Source organism: Lissotriton vulgaris, chromosome 6, assembly GCF_964263255.1.
Source record: "Lissotriton vulgaris chromosome 6, aLisVul1.2, whole genome shotgun sequence".
NCBI lineage: Eukaryota > Metazoa > Chordata > Amphibia > Caudata > Salamandridae > Lissotriton > Lissotriton vulgaris.
The window spans coordinates 17,012,924-17,029,974 of NC_141694.1; the positions used below are offsets into that span (position 1 = coordinate 17,012,924).

The window sequence follows — 17,051 nt, forward strand, 5'->3', positions numbered from 1 at the left end:
AACCCTGGTAAAGGTTCACAAGTGAAAGGGGACAGAGCATGTGTCACACCAACCACCTGCAACAGGAGAGCCTGGTTCCAATGCCCACTCAGAGCCCTCTGGAGGGACCAAGGGACATTCTGTCTGCACTCAAGAGCAGAACCACCTGCCTTCACATTTATTGTAGGGTACACACCACCACCATCAGTGTGCAAAAAATACACTCCATTCATTTGTGTTTAACAGATTTATTAAAAGAATAGTGTACATCAGTAGCATAAACCATCTGTCTCCTTTGATGGTTTCTACTTCTGGTGGTCTCTTTATATTTCTTCTGGGTGTTCAGTGTCTGCAGGGCCTTCACCAAGCCAAGGTTCCCCTCATTTGCTCATACATTGGGAGGAGCCTCATGGATATGAACAGAATTCAATATACAGCCCAGTACAGGCCCATCAGGCCTAGGTTACAAAAATATTTAAAAGAAAAAGTGAAATAAAGAAGAGTGTAAATTCCCACCAAGTGGAGTCTTCGATGTTCTCCTCAGCATTGACTCAAACATTAGACTCTGACGACTCCGCCTGGACCTTACGAAGCGATTCCACGCGGGCCCCTTCCTCATTCACCCGTAAAGTTTGGTTAATGACAAACTCACTCTCCTGTCCGACTTCAGTCAGTCGTAAATCAAATTCGGTCACAGTCTTGTTGTCTGACATGCCTTCCATCAACTGCTTGCCTCCGTCCTGTGGACAACAAAAACAATGTGAACAACAACTCCTCGACTTCCTGTGAGACAAGACCAACCCACCCACTTCCTGTGAGAGGAAACCAACACCATCCCCCTCACATAAGAGGCATGGTCTACACCTTGCCCTTCACGGGAAAGAGGAGACCCACACAGCACACATCCTGTGAGAAACAAGATCCACACCTTGTACTTCCTGTGAGAGGAGACCCTCACCACTCACTCACTGTGAGACAAGACCCACACCACCCACTTCCTGCGAGACTAAACCAGGGTCGAACTGGGATAGAAATGAGGCCCGGGGACCAAAATAAAAGTGGCCCACATTAGTGAACTAGATAGCTTAGTAAGTGTAAAGACATGTTGAATAAGAACTTTGTAAAGTATGGAAGACTAAATGCAACAGTAAAAATTGCCCATGAGACCAGCCACAAAAACAGCCCACACTGACTTGTCAGACCGGGCCATCGAACACTGCCTGTTAGCCCAATAGGCCAGTCCAACCTTGGACTAGACCCATACGCCCCATTTCCTGTGAGCAAGCACACCGACATCACACATTTCCTGTCCTGTGAGAGAAGACGCACACTTTGCACTTCCTGTGAGAGAGGAGACACACACTACACACTTCCTGTGACAGAAGACCCACACCTTTCTCTTCCTGTGAGAGAAGACCCACACCTTGCACTTCATGTGAGAGAGGCGACCCACACCACACACTTCCTGTGAGAGAAGACCCACACCACACACTCCCGGTGAGAGAAGACCCACACCTCACACTTCCTTTGAGAGAGGAGACCCCACCACACACTTCCTGTGAGAGAAGACGCACACCTTGATCTTTCTGTGAGAGCTAGGACTCACACTAAGCACTTCCTGTCAGAGAAGAGACCCACAGCATACACGTCTGCCCGCCATATGTAAAATTCTAAGTACCTTACAGAGATGACAATAGAGTGAAGAGGGTCCACCTGCCATTAATGGGGACTGATCAAACAGAAAATATAGCAGATCGGAAAATGATAGAAGGAAAGCTTCCTAAGAAAAGGCAGACAATAACCACACACCCACTCTCTGTAAGACAAAACCCACACCACCACCCTCATATCATACACTTTGCACTTCCTGGGAAAGAGGAAACCCCCACAGCACACATCGTGGGAGACAATATCCACACCTTATACTTCCGGTGAGAGGAGAATCTCACCACCCACTTCCTGTGAAACAACACCCACACCACCCACTTCCTGTGAGACTAAACCAGTGTCAATCTGGGATAGAAATGAGGCCCGGGGACCAAAATAAAAGTGGCCTACATTAGTGAACTAGATAGCTTAATAAGTGGTCCAAATTTGCAAATGGGGGCAGCCTTGAACTGTTAAAGGCAGGCTGCATAAGAGCTTTGCAAGATATGGAAGACTGAATGCAACAGTATAAAAATTGCCCATGAGACCATAAAACAGGCCCACGAACAGCCACAAAAACAGCCCACACTGACCTGTTCGACCGGCTCATCGAACACTGCCCGATAGCCCTATAGGCCAGTCCAACCTTGGACAAGTCCCATACGCCTCATTTCCTGTGAGAGCACACACCCACACCACACACTTCCTGTGAGAGAGACCCACACCACACACTTCCTGTGAGAGAGGAGACACCCCACCACAGACTTCCTGTGAGAGAAGACCCACACCTTTCACTTCCTGTGAGAGGAGACCCACACCACACACTTCCTGTGAGAGAGGAGACCCACACCACACACTTCCTGTGAGAGAAGAGACCCACACCACACACTTCCTGTGAGAGAAGACCCACACCAGCACTTATGAGTGCAGAAAATCCACACATGCCTCGTGCGTCACCTACAACCACTAAAATCACAGACTCTGGCTCTCCCATCACAGAGTCCAGGAACTGGTGCAGAAGAGAACAAGCATTGGCAAAGCCAACAGAATCAGACGTATCAAGCTGGTGCACTGGTTATTTTTATTATGTTTCTTCATTGCAAACATATACCAGAAACACAAAAAGGAACAAAAAGTATGCCATCACCTAAGCTTTGATGCCATATGTTTGCAATAAAAAATGTAAAACAGACATATTCACCAATGCAGCTGTTTTATTAGTTATGTCTTTAAATAACAACCCTTTCAGATGCACCGCACCTTTTGGTATTATTATTGTGAAGGACACAAGAATAAAACACCACCCAACCCAAATCGCCACAATGCCACTTAAAATGCTACAATGTCACTTGCAATGCTACAATGTCACAAACACTTTACAACAGGTACAATAAGTAGTCATAAATTAAATTAAATTTAAAAGGAAGACATTAAACCATTTTTGCAATTTAGCAAATAAGGGCACTTTAATTCTCCTTGGCCTTCCTATAAAAGCCAATGCAATTTCTTCAGGAATTTAGTCGCCATACTTGAGGCTGACATAAGTCATGTTCAAGCCTCAGGCATGAATATTTGACCTTGAATTGGGATCAGAGCTATTGACCTTCAACTCCTCATGCAACCCCCAGCCATGGGTTTCCTCCACATGGCCTCTATTACAAATCTTAACTGTTCACTCTCATCAACTTGAATTTCCACCTTTAACAAACTTTACTTGTTAAAACTCACCCCCCAAATCCTGGCCCTGCCTGCACAACTCTCGCCGCACCCATAGGATGCCTCATCCTTAATGGTGAGTTCATCTTTATGCAGAACAACCCGCAGTCCTGCCCTACTGGACTTTGAGGCCTCACTCATTCATAGACCTCATAGTATCCTGTGCTATGTCAGCGGGTCGCTGCCTTACACTTGAAAACCTCTGTATGGACTCTCTTTCCTCCTCTCCTGCCACTCAACTAAAAGAAAGCCTCCGCAACATAGACAAGGCCGTGCCTCTCACTGCCGCTCAACTAACAGACATCCTCAACAACACGGACAAGGCCATGCCTCTCTCAGCCATGCAATTACAGACATCTTAAACAACACGGACAAAGCCAAGCCTCTCTCTGAGACACAAATAAAAGACATCCTCAACAACACGGACAAGGCCACGACTCTCTCTGCGACTCAACTAAAAGACATCCTCAACAACACGGACAAGGCCACGCCTCTCTTTGCCACGCAATTACAGACATCTCAAACAACACGGACAAAGCCAAGCCACTCTCGAGACTCAAATAAAAGACATCCTCAACAACACGGACAAGGCCACGCCTCTCTTTGCGACTCAACTAAAAGACATCCTCAACAACACAGACAAGGCCATGCCTCTCTCTGCGACTCAACTAAATGACATCCTCAACAACAAGGACAAGGGCACGCCTTTCTCTCTGTGACTCAACTAAAAGACATCCTCAACAACACAGACAAGGCCATGCCTCTCTCTGCGACTCAACTAAATGACATCCTCAACAACACAGACAAAGCCACGCCTCTCTCTGTGACTCTCTCTGCAACTCAACTTAAAGACATCCTCAGCAACACAGACAAGGCCATGCCTCTCTCTGCCACGCAACTAAAGGACATCCTCAGCAACACGGACAAGGCCATGCCTCTCTCTGCAACTCAAGTAAAAGACATCCTCAACAACACGGACAAAGTCATGCCTCTCTCTGAGACTCAACTAAAAGACATCCTCAGCAACACAGACAAGGCCATGCCTCTTTCTGAGAGTCAACTAAAAGACATCCTCAGCAACACAGACAAGGCCACGCCTCTCTCTGCGACTCAACTAAAAGACATCCTCACCAACACAGACAAGGCCATGCTTCTCTCTGCCACTCAACTAAAACACATCCTCAACAACACAGATAAGGCCATGACTCTCTCTGCAACTCAACTTAAAGACAAGGCAATGCCTCTCGATGCGACAAACTAAAGGACATCCTCAGCAACACAGACAAGGCCATGCCTCACTCTGTGGCTCTCTCTGGAACTCAACTTAAAGACATCTTCAACAACACGGACAAGGAATTGCCTCTCTCTGCGACTAAACTTAAAGACATCCTCAACAACACGGACAAGGCAATGCCTCTTGATGCGACTCAACTAAAAGACATTCTCAACAATACAAACAAGGCAATGCCTCTCTCTGCGACTAAACTAAATGACATCCTCAACAACACGTACAAAGTCATTCCTCTCTCTGTGACTCAAATAAAAGAAATCCTCAACAACACAGACAAGGCCATGCCACTCTCTGCGACTCAACTAAAAGACATCCTCAACAACACGGACAAGGCCACGCCTCTCTCTGCGACCCAACTAAAAGACATCTTCAACATCGCAGACAAGGCCACGCCTCTCTCTGCGACTAAACTAAATGACATCCTCAACAACACGTACAAAGTCATTCCTCTCTCTGTGACTCAAATAAAAGAAATCCTCAACAACACAGACAAGGCCACGCCTCTCTCTGCGACTCAACTAAATGACATCCTCAACAACACGGACAAAGCTTTTCCTCTCTCTGTGACTCAAATAAAAGACATCCTCAACAACATGGACAAGGCCACGCCTCTCTCTGCGACTCAACTAAATGACATCCTCAACAACACGGACACAGCCATTCCTCTCTCTGTGACTCAAATAAAGGTCATCCTCAACAACACGGACAAGGCCATGCCTCTCTCTGCGACTCAACTAAAAGACATCCTTGCCATCACAGACAAGGCCACACCTCTTTCTGCGACTCAACTATGGACATCCTCAACAACACGGACAAGGCTACGTCTCTCTCTGCCACGCAACTATAAGACCTCCTCAACAACATGGTCAAGACTGTGCCTCTCTCTGCGACTCAACTAAAAGACATCCTCAACAACACGAACAAGGCCACGCCTCTCTCTGCGACTCAAATAAAAGACATCCTCAACAACACGGACCAGGCAATGCCTCTCTCTGCCATGCAACTAAAAGAAATCCTCAACAACATAGACAATGCCATGCCTCTCTCTACGACTCAACTAAGACATCCTCAACAACACGGACAAAGACATGCCTCTCTCTGCCATGAAGCTAAAAGACATGCTCAACAACACGGACAAGCCGATACCTCTCTCTGCCACTCAACTAAAAGACATCCTCTGCAACATAGACAAGGCCATGCCTCTCTCTGTGACTCAAATAAAAGACATTGTCAACAACACGGACAAGGCCATGCCTCTCTCTGCCATGCAACTATAAGACCTCCTCAACAACATGGTCAAGACTGTGCCTCTCTCTGTGACTCAACTAAAAGACATCTTCAACAACACGAACAAGGCCTCGCCTCTCTCGACTAAAAGACATCCTCAACAACACAGACAAGGCCATGCCTCTCTCTGCGGCTCTCTCTGCGACTCAACTTAAAGACATCCTCAACAACACGGACAAGGCCATGCCTCTCTCTGCGACTCAACTAAAAGACATCCTCAACAACACAGACAAAGCAATGCCTCTCTCTGCGACCCAACTAAAAGACATCCTCAACAACACGGACAAGGCTGTGCCTCTCGCTGCAACTCAACTAAAAGACATCCTCAAGAACACGGACAAGGCAATGCCTCTCTCTGAGACTCAACTAAAAGACATCCTCAACAACACGGACAAGTCCACGCCTCTCTCTGTGACTCAACTTAAAGGCATTCTCAACAACACGGAAAAGGCCATGCCTCTCTCTGCGACACAACTAAAAGACATCCTCAATAACACAGACAAAGGCATACCTCTTTCTGCGACTCAAGTAAAAGACATCCTCAACAAAATGGACAATACACGCCTCTCTCTGTGACTCAACTAAAAGACATTCTCAACAACACGGAAAAGGCCATGCCTCTCTCTGCCACGCACTAAAAGACATCCTCAACAACACGGACAAGTCCATGCCTCTCTCTGCGACTCAATTAAAAGACATCCTCAACAACATGGGCAAGGCTCAGCCTCTCTCTGAGACATAACTAAAATACATCCTCAACAACACAGATAAAGCCATGCCTCTTTCTGCCACTCAACTCAAAGACATCCTCAACAACACGGACAATGCCATGCCTCTCTCTGCCACTCTACTAAAAGACATCCGGACAATGCCATGCCTCTCTCTGCCATTTAACGAAAAGACATCCTCAACAACACGGACAAAGCCATGCCTCTCTCTGAGACTCAACTAAAAGACATCCTCAACAACACGGAGAAGTCCATGCCTCTCTCTGCGACGTAACTAAAAGACATCTTCAACAACACAGACAAGGCTGTGCCTCTCTCTCTAACTCAACTAAAAGACATCCTCAAGAACACGGACAAGGCAATGCCTCTCTCTGAGACTCAACTAAAAGACATCCTCAACAACACGGACAAGTCCATGCCTTTTCCTGCGACTCAAGTAAAAGACATCCTCAACAAAATGGACAAGACACGCCTCTCTCTGTGACTCAACTAAAAGACATTCTCAACAACAAGGCCATGCCTCTCTCTGCAACGCAACTAAAAGACATCCTCAATATCACAGACAAAGGCATGCCTCTCTCTGCGACTCGACTAAAAGACATCCTCAACAACATGGACAAGGCCATGCCTCTCTCTGCGACTCAACTAAAAGACATCCTCAACAACACGGACAAGTCCATGCCTCTCTCTGCGACTCAATTAAAAGACATCCTCAACAACATGGGCAAGGCTCAGCCTCTCTCTGAGACATAACTAAAATACATCCTCAACAACACAGATAAAGCCATGCCTCTTTCTGCCACTCAACTCAAAGACATCCTCAACAACACGGACAAGGCCATGCCTCTCTCTGCCACTCTACTAAAAGACATCCGGACAATGCCATGCCTCTCTCTGCCATTTAACGAAAAGACATCCTCAATAACACGGACAAAGCCATGCCTCTCTCTGAGACTCAACTAAAAGACATCCTCAACAACACGGAGAAGTCCATGCCTCTCTCTGCGACGTAACTAAAAGACATCTTCAACAACACAGACAAGGCTGTGCCTCTCTCTCTAACTCAACTAAAAGACATCCTCAAGAACACGGACAAGGCAATGCCTCTCTCTGAGACTCAACTAAAAGACATCCTCAACAACACGGACAAGTCCATGCCTTTCCCTGCGACTCAAGTAAAAGACATCCTCAACAAAATGGACAAGACACGCCTCTCTCTGTGACTCAACTAAAAGACATTCTCAACAACAAGGCCATGCCTCTCTCTGCAACGCAACTAAAAGACATCCTCAATATCACAGACAAAGGCATGCCTCTCTCTGCGACTCGACTAAAAGACATCCTCAACAACATGGACAAGGCCATGCCTCTCTCTGCGACTCAACTAAAAGACATCCCCAACAACACAGACAAGGCCACACCTCTTTCTGCAACTCAAGTAAAAGACATCCTCAACAAAATGGACAAGACACTCCTCTCTCTGTGACTCAACTAAAACACATTCTCAACAACACGGACAAGGCCATGCCTCTCTCTGCCACGCAACTAAAAGACATCCTCAACAACACGGACAAGGCTGCGCCCCTCTCTCTGCGACTCAACTAAAAGACATCCTCAACAACACGGACAAGTCCATGCCTCTCTCTGCTACTCAATTAAAAGACATCCTCAACAACATGGACAAGGCCATGCCTCTCTTTGTCATTTAACTAAAAGACATCCTCAACAACACGGACAAGTCCATGCCTCTCTCTGCGACGTAACTAAAATGCATCCTCAACAACACAGACAAAGCCATGCCTCTCTCTGCCATTCAACTAAAAGACATCCTCAACAACACGGACAAGGCCATGCCTCTCTCTGCCACTCAACTAAAAGATATCCTCAACAACACGGACAAGGCTGTGCCTCTCTCTCCTACTCAACTAAAACACATTCTCAAGAACACGGACAAGGCAATGCCTCTCTCTGCGACTCAACTAAAAGACATCCTCCGCAACATAGACAAGGCCATGCCTCTCTCTGCAACTCAACTAAAAGACATCCTCAACAACACCGAAAAGGCCATGCCACTCTCTGCGACTTAACTAAAAGACATCCTCAACAACACGGACAAGGCCACGCCTCTCTCTGCGACCCAACTAAAAGACATCCTAAACATCGCAGACAAGGCCACGCCTCTCTCTGCGACTAAACTAAATGACATCCTCAACAACACGTACAAAGTCATTCCTCTCTCTGTGACTCAAATAAAAGAAATCCTCAAGTACACAGACAAGGCCACGCCTCTCTCTGCGACTCAACTAAATGACATCCTCAACAACACGGACAAAGCTTTTCCTCTCTCTGTGACTCAAATAAAAGACATCCTCAACAACATGGACAAGGCCACGCCTCTCTCTGCGACTCAACTAAATGACATCCTCAACAACACGGACACAGCCATTCCTCTCTCTGTGACTCAAATAAAGGTCATCCTCAACAACACGGACAAGGCCATGCCTCTCTCTGCGACTCAACTAAAAGACATCCTTGCCATCACAGACAAGGCCACACCTCTTTCTGCGACTCAACTATGGACATCCTCAACAACACGGACAAGGCTACGTCTCTCTCTGCCACGCAACTATAAGACCTCCTCAACAACATGGTCAAGACTGTGCCTCTCTCTGCGACTCAACTAAAAGACATCCTCAACAACACGAACAAGGCCACGCCTCTCTCTGCGACTCAAATAAAAGACATCCTCAACAACACGGACCAGGCAATGCCTCTCTCTGCCATGCAACTAAAAGAAATCCTCAACAACATAGACAATGCCATGCCGCTCTCTACGACTCAACTAAGACATCCTCAACAACACGGACAAAGACATGCCTCTCTCTGCCATGAAGCTAAAAGACATGCTCAACAACACGGACAAGCCTATACCTCTCTCTGCCACTCAACTAAAAGACATCCTCTGCAACATAGACAAGGCCATGCCTCTCTCTGTGACTCAAATAAAAGACATTGTCAACAACACGGACAAGGCCATGCCTCTCTCTGCCATGCAACTATAAGACCTCCTCAACAACATGGTCAAGACTGTGCCTCTCTCTGTGACTCAACTAAAAGACATCTTCAACAACACGAACAAGGCCTCGCCTCTCTCGACTAAAAGACATCCTCAACAACACAGACAAGGCCATGCCTCTCTCTGCGGCTCTCTTTGTGACTCAACTTAAAGACATCCTCAACAACACGGACAAGGCCCTGCCTCTCTCTGCGGCTCTCTCTGCGACTCAACTTAAAGACATCCTCAACAACACGGACAAGGCCATGCCTCTCTCTGCGACTCAACTAAAAGACATCCTCAACAACACAGACAAAGCAATGCCTCTCTTTGCGACCCAACTAAAAGACATCCTCAACAACACGGACAAGGCTGTGCCTCTCGCTGCAACTCAACTAAAAGACATCCTCAAGAACACAGACAAGGCAATGCCTCTCTCTGAGACTCAACTAAAAGACATCCTCAACAACACGGACAAGTCCACGCCTCTCTCTGTGACTCAACTTAAAGGCATTCTCAACAACACGGAAAAGGCCATGCCTCTCTCTGCGACACAACTAAAAGACATCCTCAATAACACAGACAAACGCATACCTCTTTCTGCGACTCAAGTAAAAGACATCCCCAACAAAATGGACAATACACGCCTCTCTCTGTGACTCAACTAAAAGACATTCTCAACAACACGGAAAAAGCCATGCCTCTCTCTGCCACGCACTAAAAGACATCCTCAACAACACGGACAAGTCCATGCCTCTCTCTGCGACTCAATTAAAAGACATCCTCAACAACATGGGCAAGGCTCAGCCTCTCTCTGAGACATAACTAAAATACATCCTCAACAACACAGATAAAGCCATGCCTCTTTCTGCCACTCAACTCAAAGACATCCTCAACAACACGGACAATGCCATGCCTCTCTCTGCCACTCTACTAAAAGACATCCGGACAATGCCATGCCTCTCTCTGCCATTTAACGAAAAGACATCCTCAACAACACGGACAAAGCCATGCCTCTCTCTGAGACTCAACTAAAAGACATCCTCAACAACACGGAGAAGTCCATGCCTCTCTCTGCGACGTAACTAAAAGACATCTTCAACAACACAGACAAGGCTGTGCCTCTCTCTCTAACTCAACTAAAAGACATCCTCAAGAACACGGACAAGGCAATGCCTCTCTCTGAGACTCAACTAAAAGACATCCTCAACAACACGGACAAGTCCATGCCTTTTCCTGCGACTCAAGTAAAAGACATCCTCAACAAAATGGACAAGACACGCCTCTCTCTGTGACTCAACTAAAAGACATTCTCAACAACAAGGCCATGCCTCTCTCTGCAACGCAACTAAAAGACATCCTCAATATCACAGACAAAGGCATGCCTCTCTCTGCGACTCGACTAAAAGACATCCTCAACAACATGGACAAGGCCATGCCTCTCTCTGCGACTCAACTAAAAGACATCCTCAACAACACGGACAAGTCCATGCCTCTCTCTGCGACTCAATTAAAAGACATCCTCAACAACATGGGCAAGGCTCAGCCTCTCTCTGAGACATAACTAAAATACATCCTCAACAACACAGATAAAGCCATGCCTCTTTCTGCCACTCAACTCAAAGACATCCTCAACAACACGGACAAGGCCATGCCTCTCTCTGCCACTCTACTAAAAGACATCCGGACAATGCCATGCCTCTCTCTGCCATTTAACGAAAAGACATCCTCAACAACACGGACAAAGCCATGCCTCTCTCTGAGACTCAACTAAAAGACATCCTCAACAACACGGAGAAGTCCATGCCTCTCTCTGCGACGTAACTAAAAGACATCTTCAACAACACAGACAAGGCTGTGCCTCTCTCTCTAACTCAACTAAAAGACATCCTCAAGAACACGGACAAGGCAATGCCTCTCTCTGAGACTCAACTAAAAGACATCCTCAACAACACGGACAAGTCCATGCCTTTCCCTGCGACTCAAGTAAAAGACATCCTCAACAAAATGGACAAGACACGCCTCTCTCTGTGACTCAACTAAAAGACATTCTCAACAACAAGGCCATGCCTCTCTCTGCAACGCAACTAAAAGACATCCTCAATATCACAGACAAAGGCATGCCTCTCTCTGCGACTCGACTAAAAGACATCCTCAACAACATGGACAAGGCCATGCCTCTCGCTGCGACTCAACTAAAAGACATCCCCAACAACACAGACAAGGCCACACCTCTTTCTGCAACTCAAGTAAAAGACATCCTCAACAAAATGGACAAGACACTCCTCTCTCTGTGACTCAACTAAAACACATTCTCAACAACACGGACAAGGCCATGCCTCTCTCTGCCACGCAACTAAAAGACATCCTCAACAACACGGACAAGGCTGCGCCCCTCTCTCTGCGACTCAACTAAAAGACATCCTCAACAACACGGACAAGTCCATGCCTCTCTCTGCTACTCAATTAAAAGACATCCTCAACAACATGGACAAGGCCATGCCTCTCTTTGTCATTTAACTAAAAGACATCCTCAACAACACGGACAAGTCCATGCCTCTCTCTGCGACGTAACTAAAATGCATCCTCAACAACACAGACAAAGCCATGCCTCTCTCTGCCATTCAACTAAAAGACATCCTCAACAACACGGACAAGGCCATGCCTCTCTCTGCCACTCAACTAAAAGACATCCTCAACAACACGGACAAGGCTGTGCCTCTCTCTCCTACTCAACTAAAACACATTCTCAAGAACACGGACAAGGCAATGCCTCTCTCTGAGACTCAACTAAAAGACATCCTCAACAACACAACACGGACACGTCCATGCCTTTCCCTGAGACTCAAGTAAAAGACATCCTCAACAAAATGGACAAGACACGCCTGTCTCAGTGACTCAACTAAAAGACATTCTCAACAACACGGACAAGGCCATGCCTCTCTCTGCGATGCAACTAAAAGACATCCTCAATATCACAGACAAAGGCAGGCCTCTCTCTGCGACTCGACTAAAAGACATCCTCAAGAACATGCCTCTCTCTGCCATTTAACTAAAAGATATCCACAACAACACGGACAAAGCCATGCCTCTCTCTGAGACTCAACTAAAAGACATCCTCAACAACACAGACAAGGCCACGCCTCTTTCTGCCACGCAACTAAAAGACATCCTCAACAACACGGACATGGCCATGCCTCCCTCTGCGATTCAACTAAAAGACATCCTCATCAACACGGACAAAGCCATGCCTCTCGCTGAGACTCAACTAAAAGGCATCCTCAACAACACGGACAAGGCCACGCCTCTCTCTGTGACTCAACTTAAAGACATCCTCGCCATCACAGACAAGGCCACACCTCTTTCTGCGACTCAACTATGGATATCCTCAACAACACAGAAAAGGCCATGCCTCTCTCTGCCACGCAACTAAAAGACATCCTCAACAACATGGACAAGGCCATGCCTCTCACTGCCATGCAACTAAAAGACATCCTCAACAACACAGACAAGGCCATGCCTCTCTCTGCGACTCAACTAAAAGATTTCCTCATAAACACGGACAAGGCCATGCCTCTCTCTGCAGTTCTCTCTGCGACTCAACTTAAAGACATCTTCAACAACACGGACAAGGCAATGCCTCTCTCTGCGACTCAACTAATTGACATCCGCAACCACACGGACAAGGCCATGCCTCAAATTCAAATTCAAATTCAAATTTAGCTTTATTCGATTTGTTTGATAAAATCATAAAAGCATACAAGTACATTTTATACAGCAAGTTTAAAAAGATGTCCCCAACGAAGTTTTTGTGAGATTCTATAAAACAGTTTTCCAGATCATAAGATTCAAATGATGAAATTATAGCAGTTGACCTCATGTAAAAACATACGTAAAGGTTAAAACATGTAGGAGTTACATCATGGAATTTCTATATTTCATTACTGCAATTAAAAAACGTGAAACAACAAAGATGACATACGCCTCATCTAACAAAAGTAATTTGAAGTAAGCATCTTTACATGTTCTTATGCCCCAGTGTTTTAAAAGAGGTAATAAGTACAATTTCCTTGGGGCAGAATACAGATTGCAAAAGAACATAATATGGATATTACTTTGTGATGAGTGATCATCGCATGGGCAAATTAGGTTTGGGGCAGTCCAGTCATTTTGTTTAGGGAGAGTGACCATGCGAAAAAAGGTACCTAGGCGCAGCCTGGTGAGAAGCATACGAGGGTAAGGTGCCGTTTCAGTCCTGAGGTACAATTGCAAACCTTCGGTAGGAGTAATTCTTTGGTAACTCAAGATAGTATTTTTGAGTCGCACTGCATCCCATCTAACACCCTCCAGGTGGGTAAGTAAAAGTTTTTTAAGAGACGACCTGGACAGATTTTCAAGGGACTCTGGGTCATCATAGTATTCCGGACAACCAACCTTGGTGAACATCAACCGGACATGTCGCAACCATTTGATTTTGGATGCGGCATCCAAGCTCATGCAATCCCTGATTAGTTCTCTGTTAAGTTGGCATTCCCTAGTAGTCCAAATTTTGTGCCAAAGCAAACATGGTGACAGCTTTATGAAGTCGCTGAGGTATTTGAGGCCAGTCTCAATATGAGTAATGAAGGTTGAAGTAGATTTGCTCACCCCCAATAGGTAACGGATAAAAAGATTCTCACAAATTTGGAGGGAGGACACATCTTCAAAGCCCCATAAGCCTGCTCCATAAGTGACTGTCGCTATACACTTTGCTTGGTAAATCTGTATCATCTCGGCAGTTGGTTTGCCCCCAATTTTCGCTGCAAAAGTTCTCAGGGCACCAATAGCACGGGTAAAGGCAAGCCTCCTAGCCGTTACTGCATGTTTCCAGGCTCCTTTTCTCTCAAAAACGACACCCAGGTAGCAAAAAGTGTCTGTGGTCTCGATTCTTTGCTCGTCAAGGTATATCGAGCATTGTGGTCTTATACTCTTTAGGGTGCACGGCATGGAGAAAGTTTTTGAGATGTTCACTTTCAAATTTCTTCTCCCCATGTAGGACGAAAATTCTCTTACCGCTCTCTGCAACCCTACCCTAGTCCTAGACATAATCGCCGCGTCATCGGCGTATAATAGGATGGGAACAGGCCTACCATTGACAGCTGGATAGTCATTCTGGAGATTTGATAGGTCTTCTACAACAGAATTAATATAAAAACTAAATAGAAGGGGCGCGAGTATACAACCTTGCCTAACCCCTCTATTTATAGGGAATTTCTGTGTACACTGCCCCTGGGTCCCGAACCTAACCCTGGCACCAGCATCTCTGTAAAGTTCTTTGATAAAAACCACTATGGTGGGATCCACCCCAATGAGCTCCAAAGTTGACCAGAGCTGCAGATGATCCACACAATCAAATGCTGAGCTAAGGTCAACGAATGTAACAAATAAATCCCCTTTTTTAGCCTCAATGTATTTGGACATTAATAAGGACAGATTTAGGCATTGCTCTTGGGTGCCCAGTCCCTTTCGGAATCCATATTGGAATTCCGAAATAACCTTATTTTCTACCTCCCAGTGCTGGATCCTCTTTAGAACGATCCTTCCTGCAATTTTCATGAGGCCGTCTAGTAAGGATATGGGACGGTAGCAAGCCGGATCGTCCCTGTTTCCCTTTTTGAAGATGGGAACTACAATGGCATCTGACCAGGTCTTAATTAAGCCGCATTTATTTCCCATGTTCAAAACGTTCGTTAAAAGCGGAGCCCAAAATTCCAGGTTAGTTTTATAGGCATCCACTGGTGTGTGATCCGGACCAGGAGCTTTCCCTGAAGGACTTTCCCTGATTGCATTTTCAACTTCTAGGGTGGTAAAGACCAAGTCAATTGGATACGGCGAAACTAGGGGATCGCTTTGCTGGAAGTCCTGCATGAAGTTCTTCGGTGATGAAAGTGCCTTTTCTTGATTCATGCAGTTCCCCTGTCTGTCGGTGTAGAGTTTCCCGTAATGTTCAACCCAAAGTTCTGCTGTAATTGCTACATCTATGCAATTATCAGTATGTGTTGGGTTGTATACTGATCTTATCACTTTCCAGAAAAGGTTGGTGTCCTTGTTCCTGGCAGCTTCTCCCAGTGCTTCCCAGGCCTCCTTTTTCATGGTTGCTTTCCGGAGGTTAATTTCTCTCTTGTACTCTCGTCTTGCCTCAGAGATTTGGGCCCTATTTTTCGGGATGGTATTTAAAACTTTCTTCAAGTTCTTTAGGGCGGCTGTGCACCTAGAATCAAACCACCTGGATGCACATCTCCCCTTCTTATTGTGGCTCTTAGTTAAAACCCCTTTTAAGTACTCCTGTATATTGGCGAAAGCTGCCATAATCGCCTTAGGTTCCGCATCTACTTCTAAGCAGACAAATATGTCTTCAAGGCAAGATGAAATTAATTTGTGGAAGAAAACGCTGGGGTTTAATTTCTCCCACTTTACCACATAACCATTTATCTTTGCTAAGGTGACCTCTAATGGATATAGTGGGCCACTAGGTTCCTTTGGTTTCTCCACTGAGAGCCTAACCCCAAAGGTAATAGGGTAATGGTCACTCATTGGGTCTTCCCCTATCTCCCAAAAGGTTATAAAGTTGGGCGCGGTGGGGGATATCAGTGCAAAGTCGATTGTGGATTCGCAACCTCTTCCATTATATGTTGGGGCAAAGGGAACTGGGGGAGAGCATGCCTGATTAACGAAAGTGAGGTCAAAAGCAAACATGATACTGTTAAGGAGAGACCCCAGTTTGGTGTGTGAGAAGTGAAAGGGGCCGTCCTCCTCACGATCTGCAAGGCCGCACAAACCTAACTCAGAAAGTGGGCAGACTGCACAATTAAAATCTCCCACCCAAATAATTGTATGGTCTCCCGCGTTTTGGTCCCTCACTTTATGGATGCGGTTTAGCATTTTATTTAAGATGGATTCCATCTCGTTAGGTGGCATATTGTTATAGAAGTTCACCAGTATAACCTTTTGTGTGGTGCCCCATTTAAAAGAAAGAATTTGGAAGTATTGGTCTGAGTGAAAATTATGCACTTTTATGTCCCCCATATTCGAAACGTATATACACAGACCCCCTTTATTGCGGCCCTGAATGGCGGGAACAGCAGGTGTATGGAACGTTCGGTACCCCAGGATATGCCTTTGTTCCACCAGCCAGGTTTCTTGCAGGCAAAGTATGCCATGCTTGTGGACCGTCTCCAACCAGGGTATATGCTTGATCTTATTGCCTAGTCCTGCTACATTCCAGGACAATAGTGAGTGTTTCGGTTCACTGTCTACCTGATGTATGTGGCCCTCACTCTCTATTAGCTCTACCTGATCTTGGAGATGT

At 46.0% G+C, this 17,051-nt stretch overlaps 1 protein-coding gene across 1 annotated transcript in view; it reads right to left on the reverse strand.

Moving 5' to 3' along the window:
• Positions 1-213: 213 nt before the first annotated feature.
• DRC5 (dynein regulatory complex subunit 5) overlaps positions 214-17,051 on the reverse strand; it is a 106,196-nt gene continuing 89,358 nt past the window's right edge. The window contains exon 5 of the mRNA XM_086925116.1: positions 214-719. Coding sequence (XP_086781242.1) covers positions 531-719 — 189 coding nt within the window. The 3' untranslated portion in view covers positions 214-530. The remainder of the gene's footprint in view (positions 720-17,051) is intronic.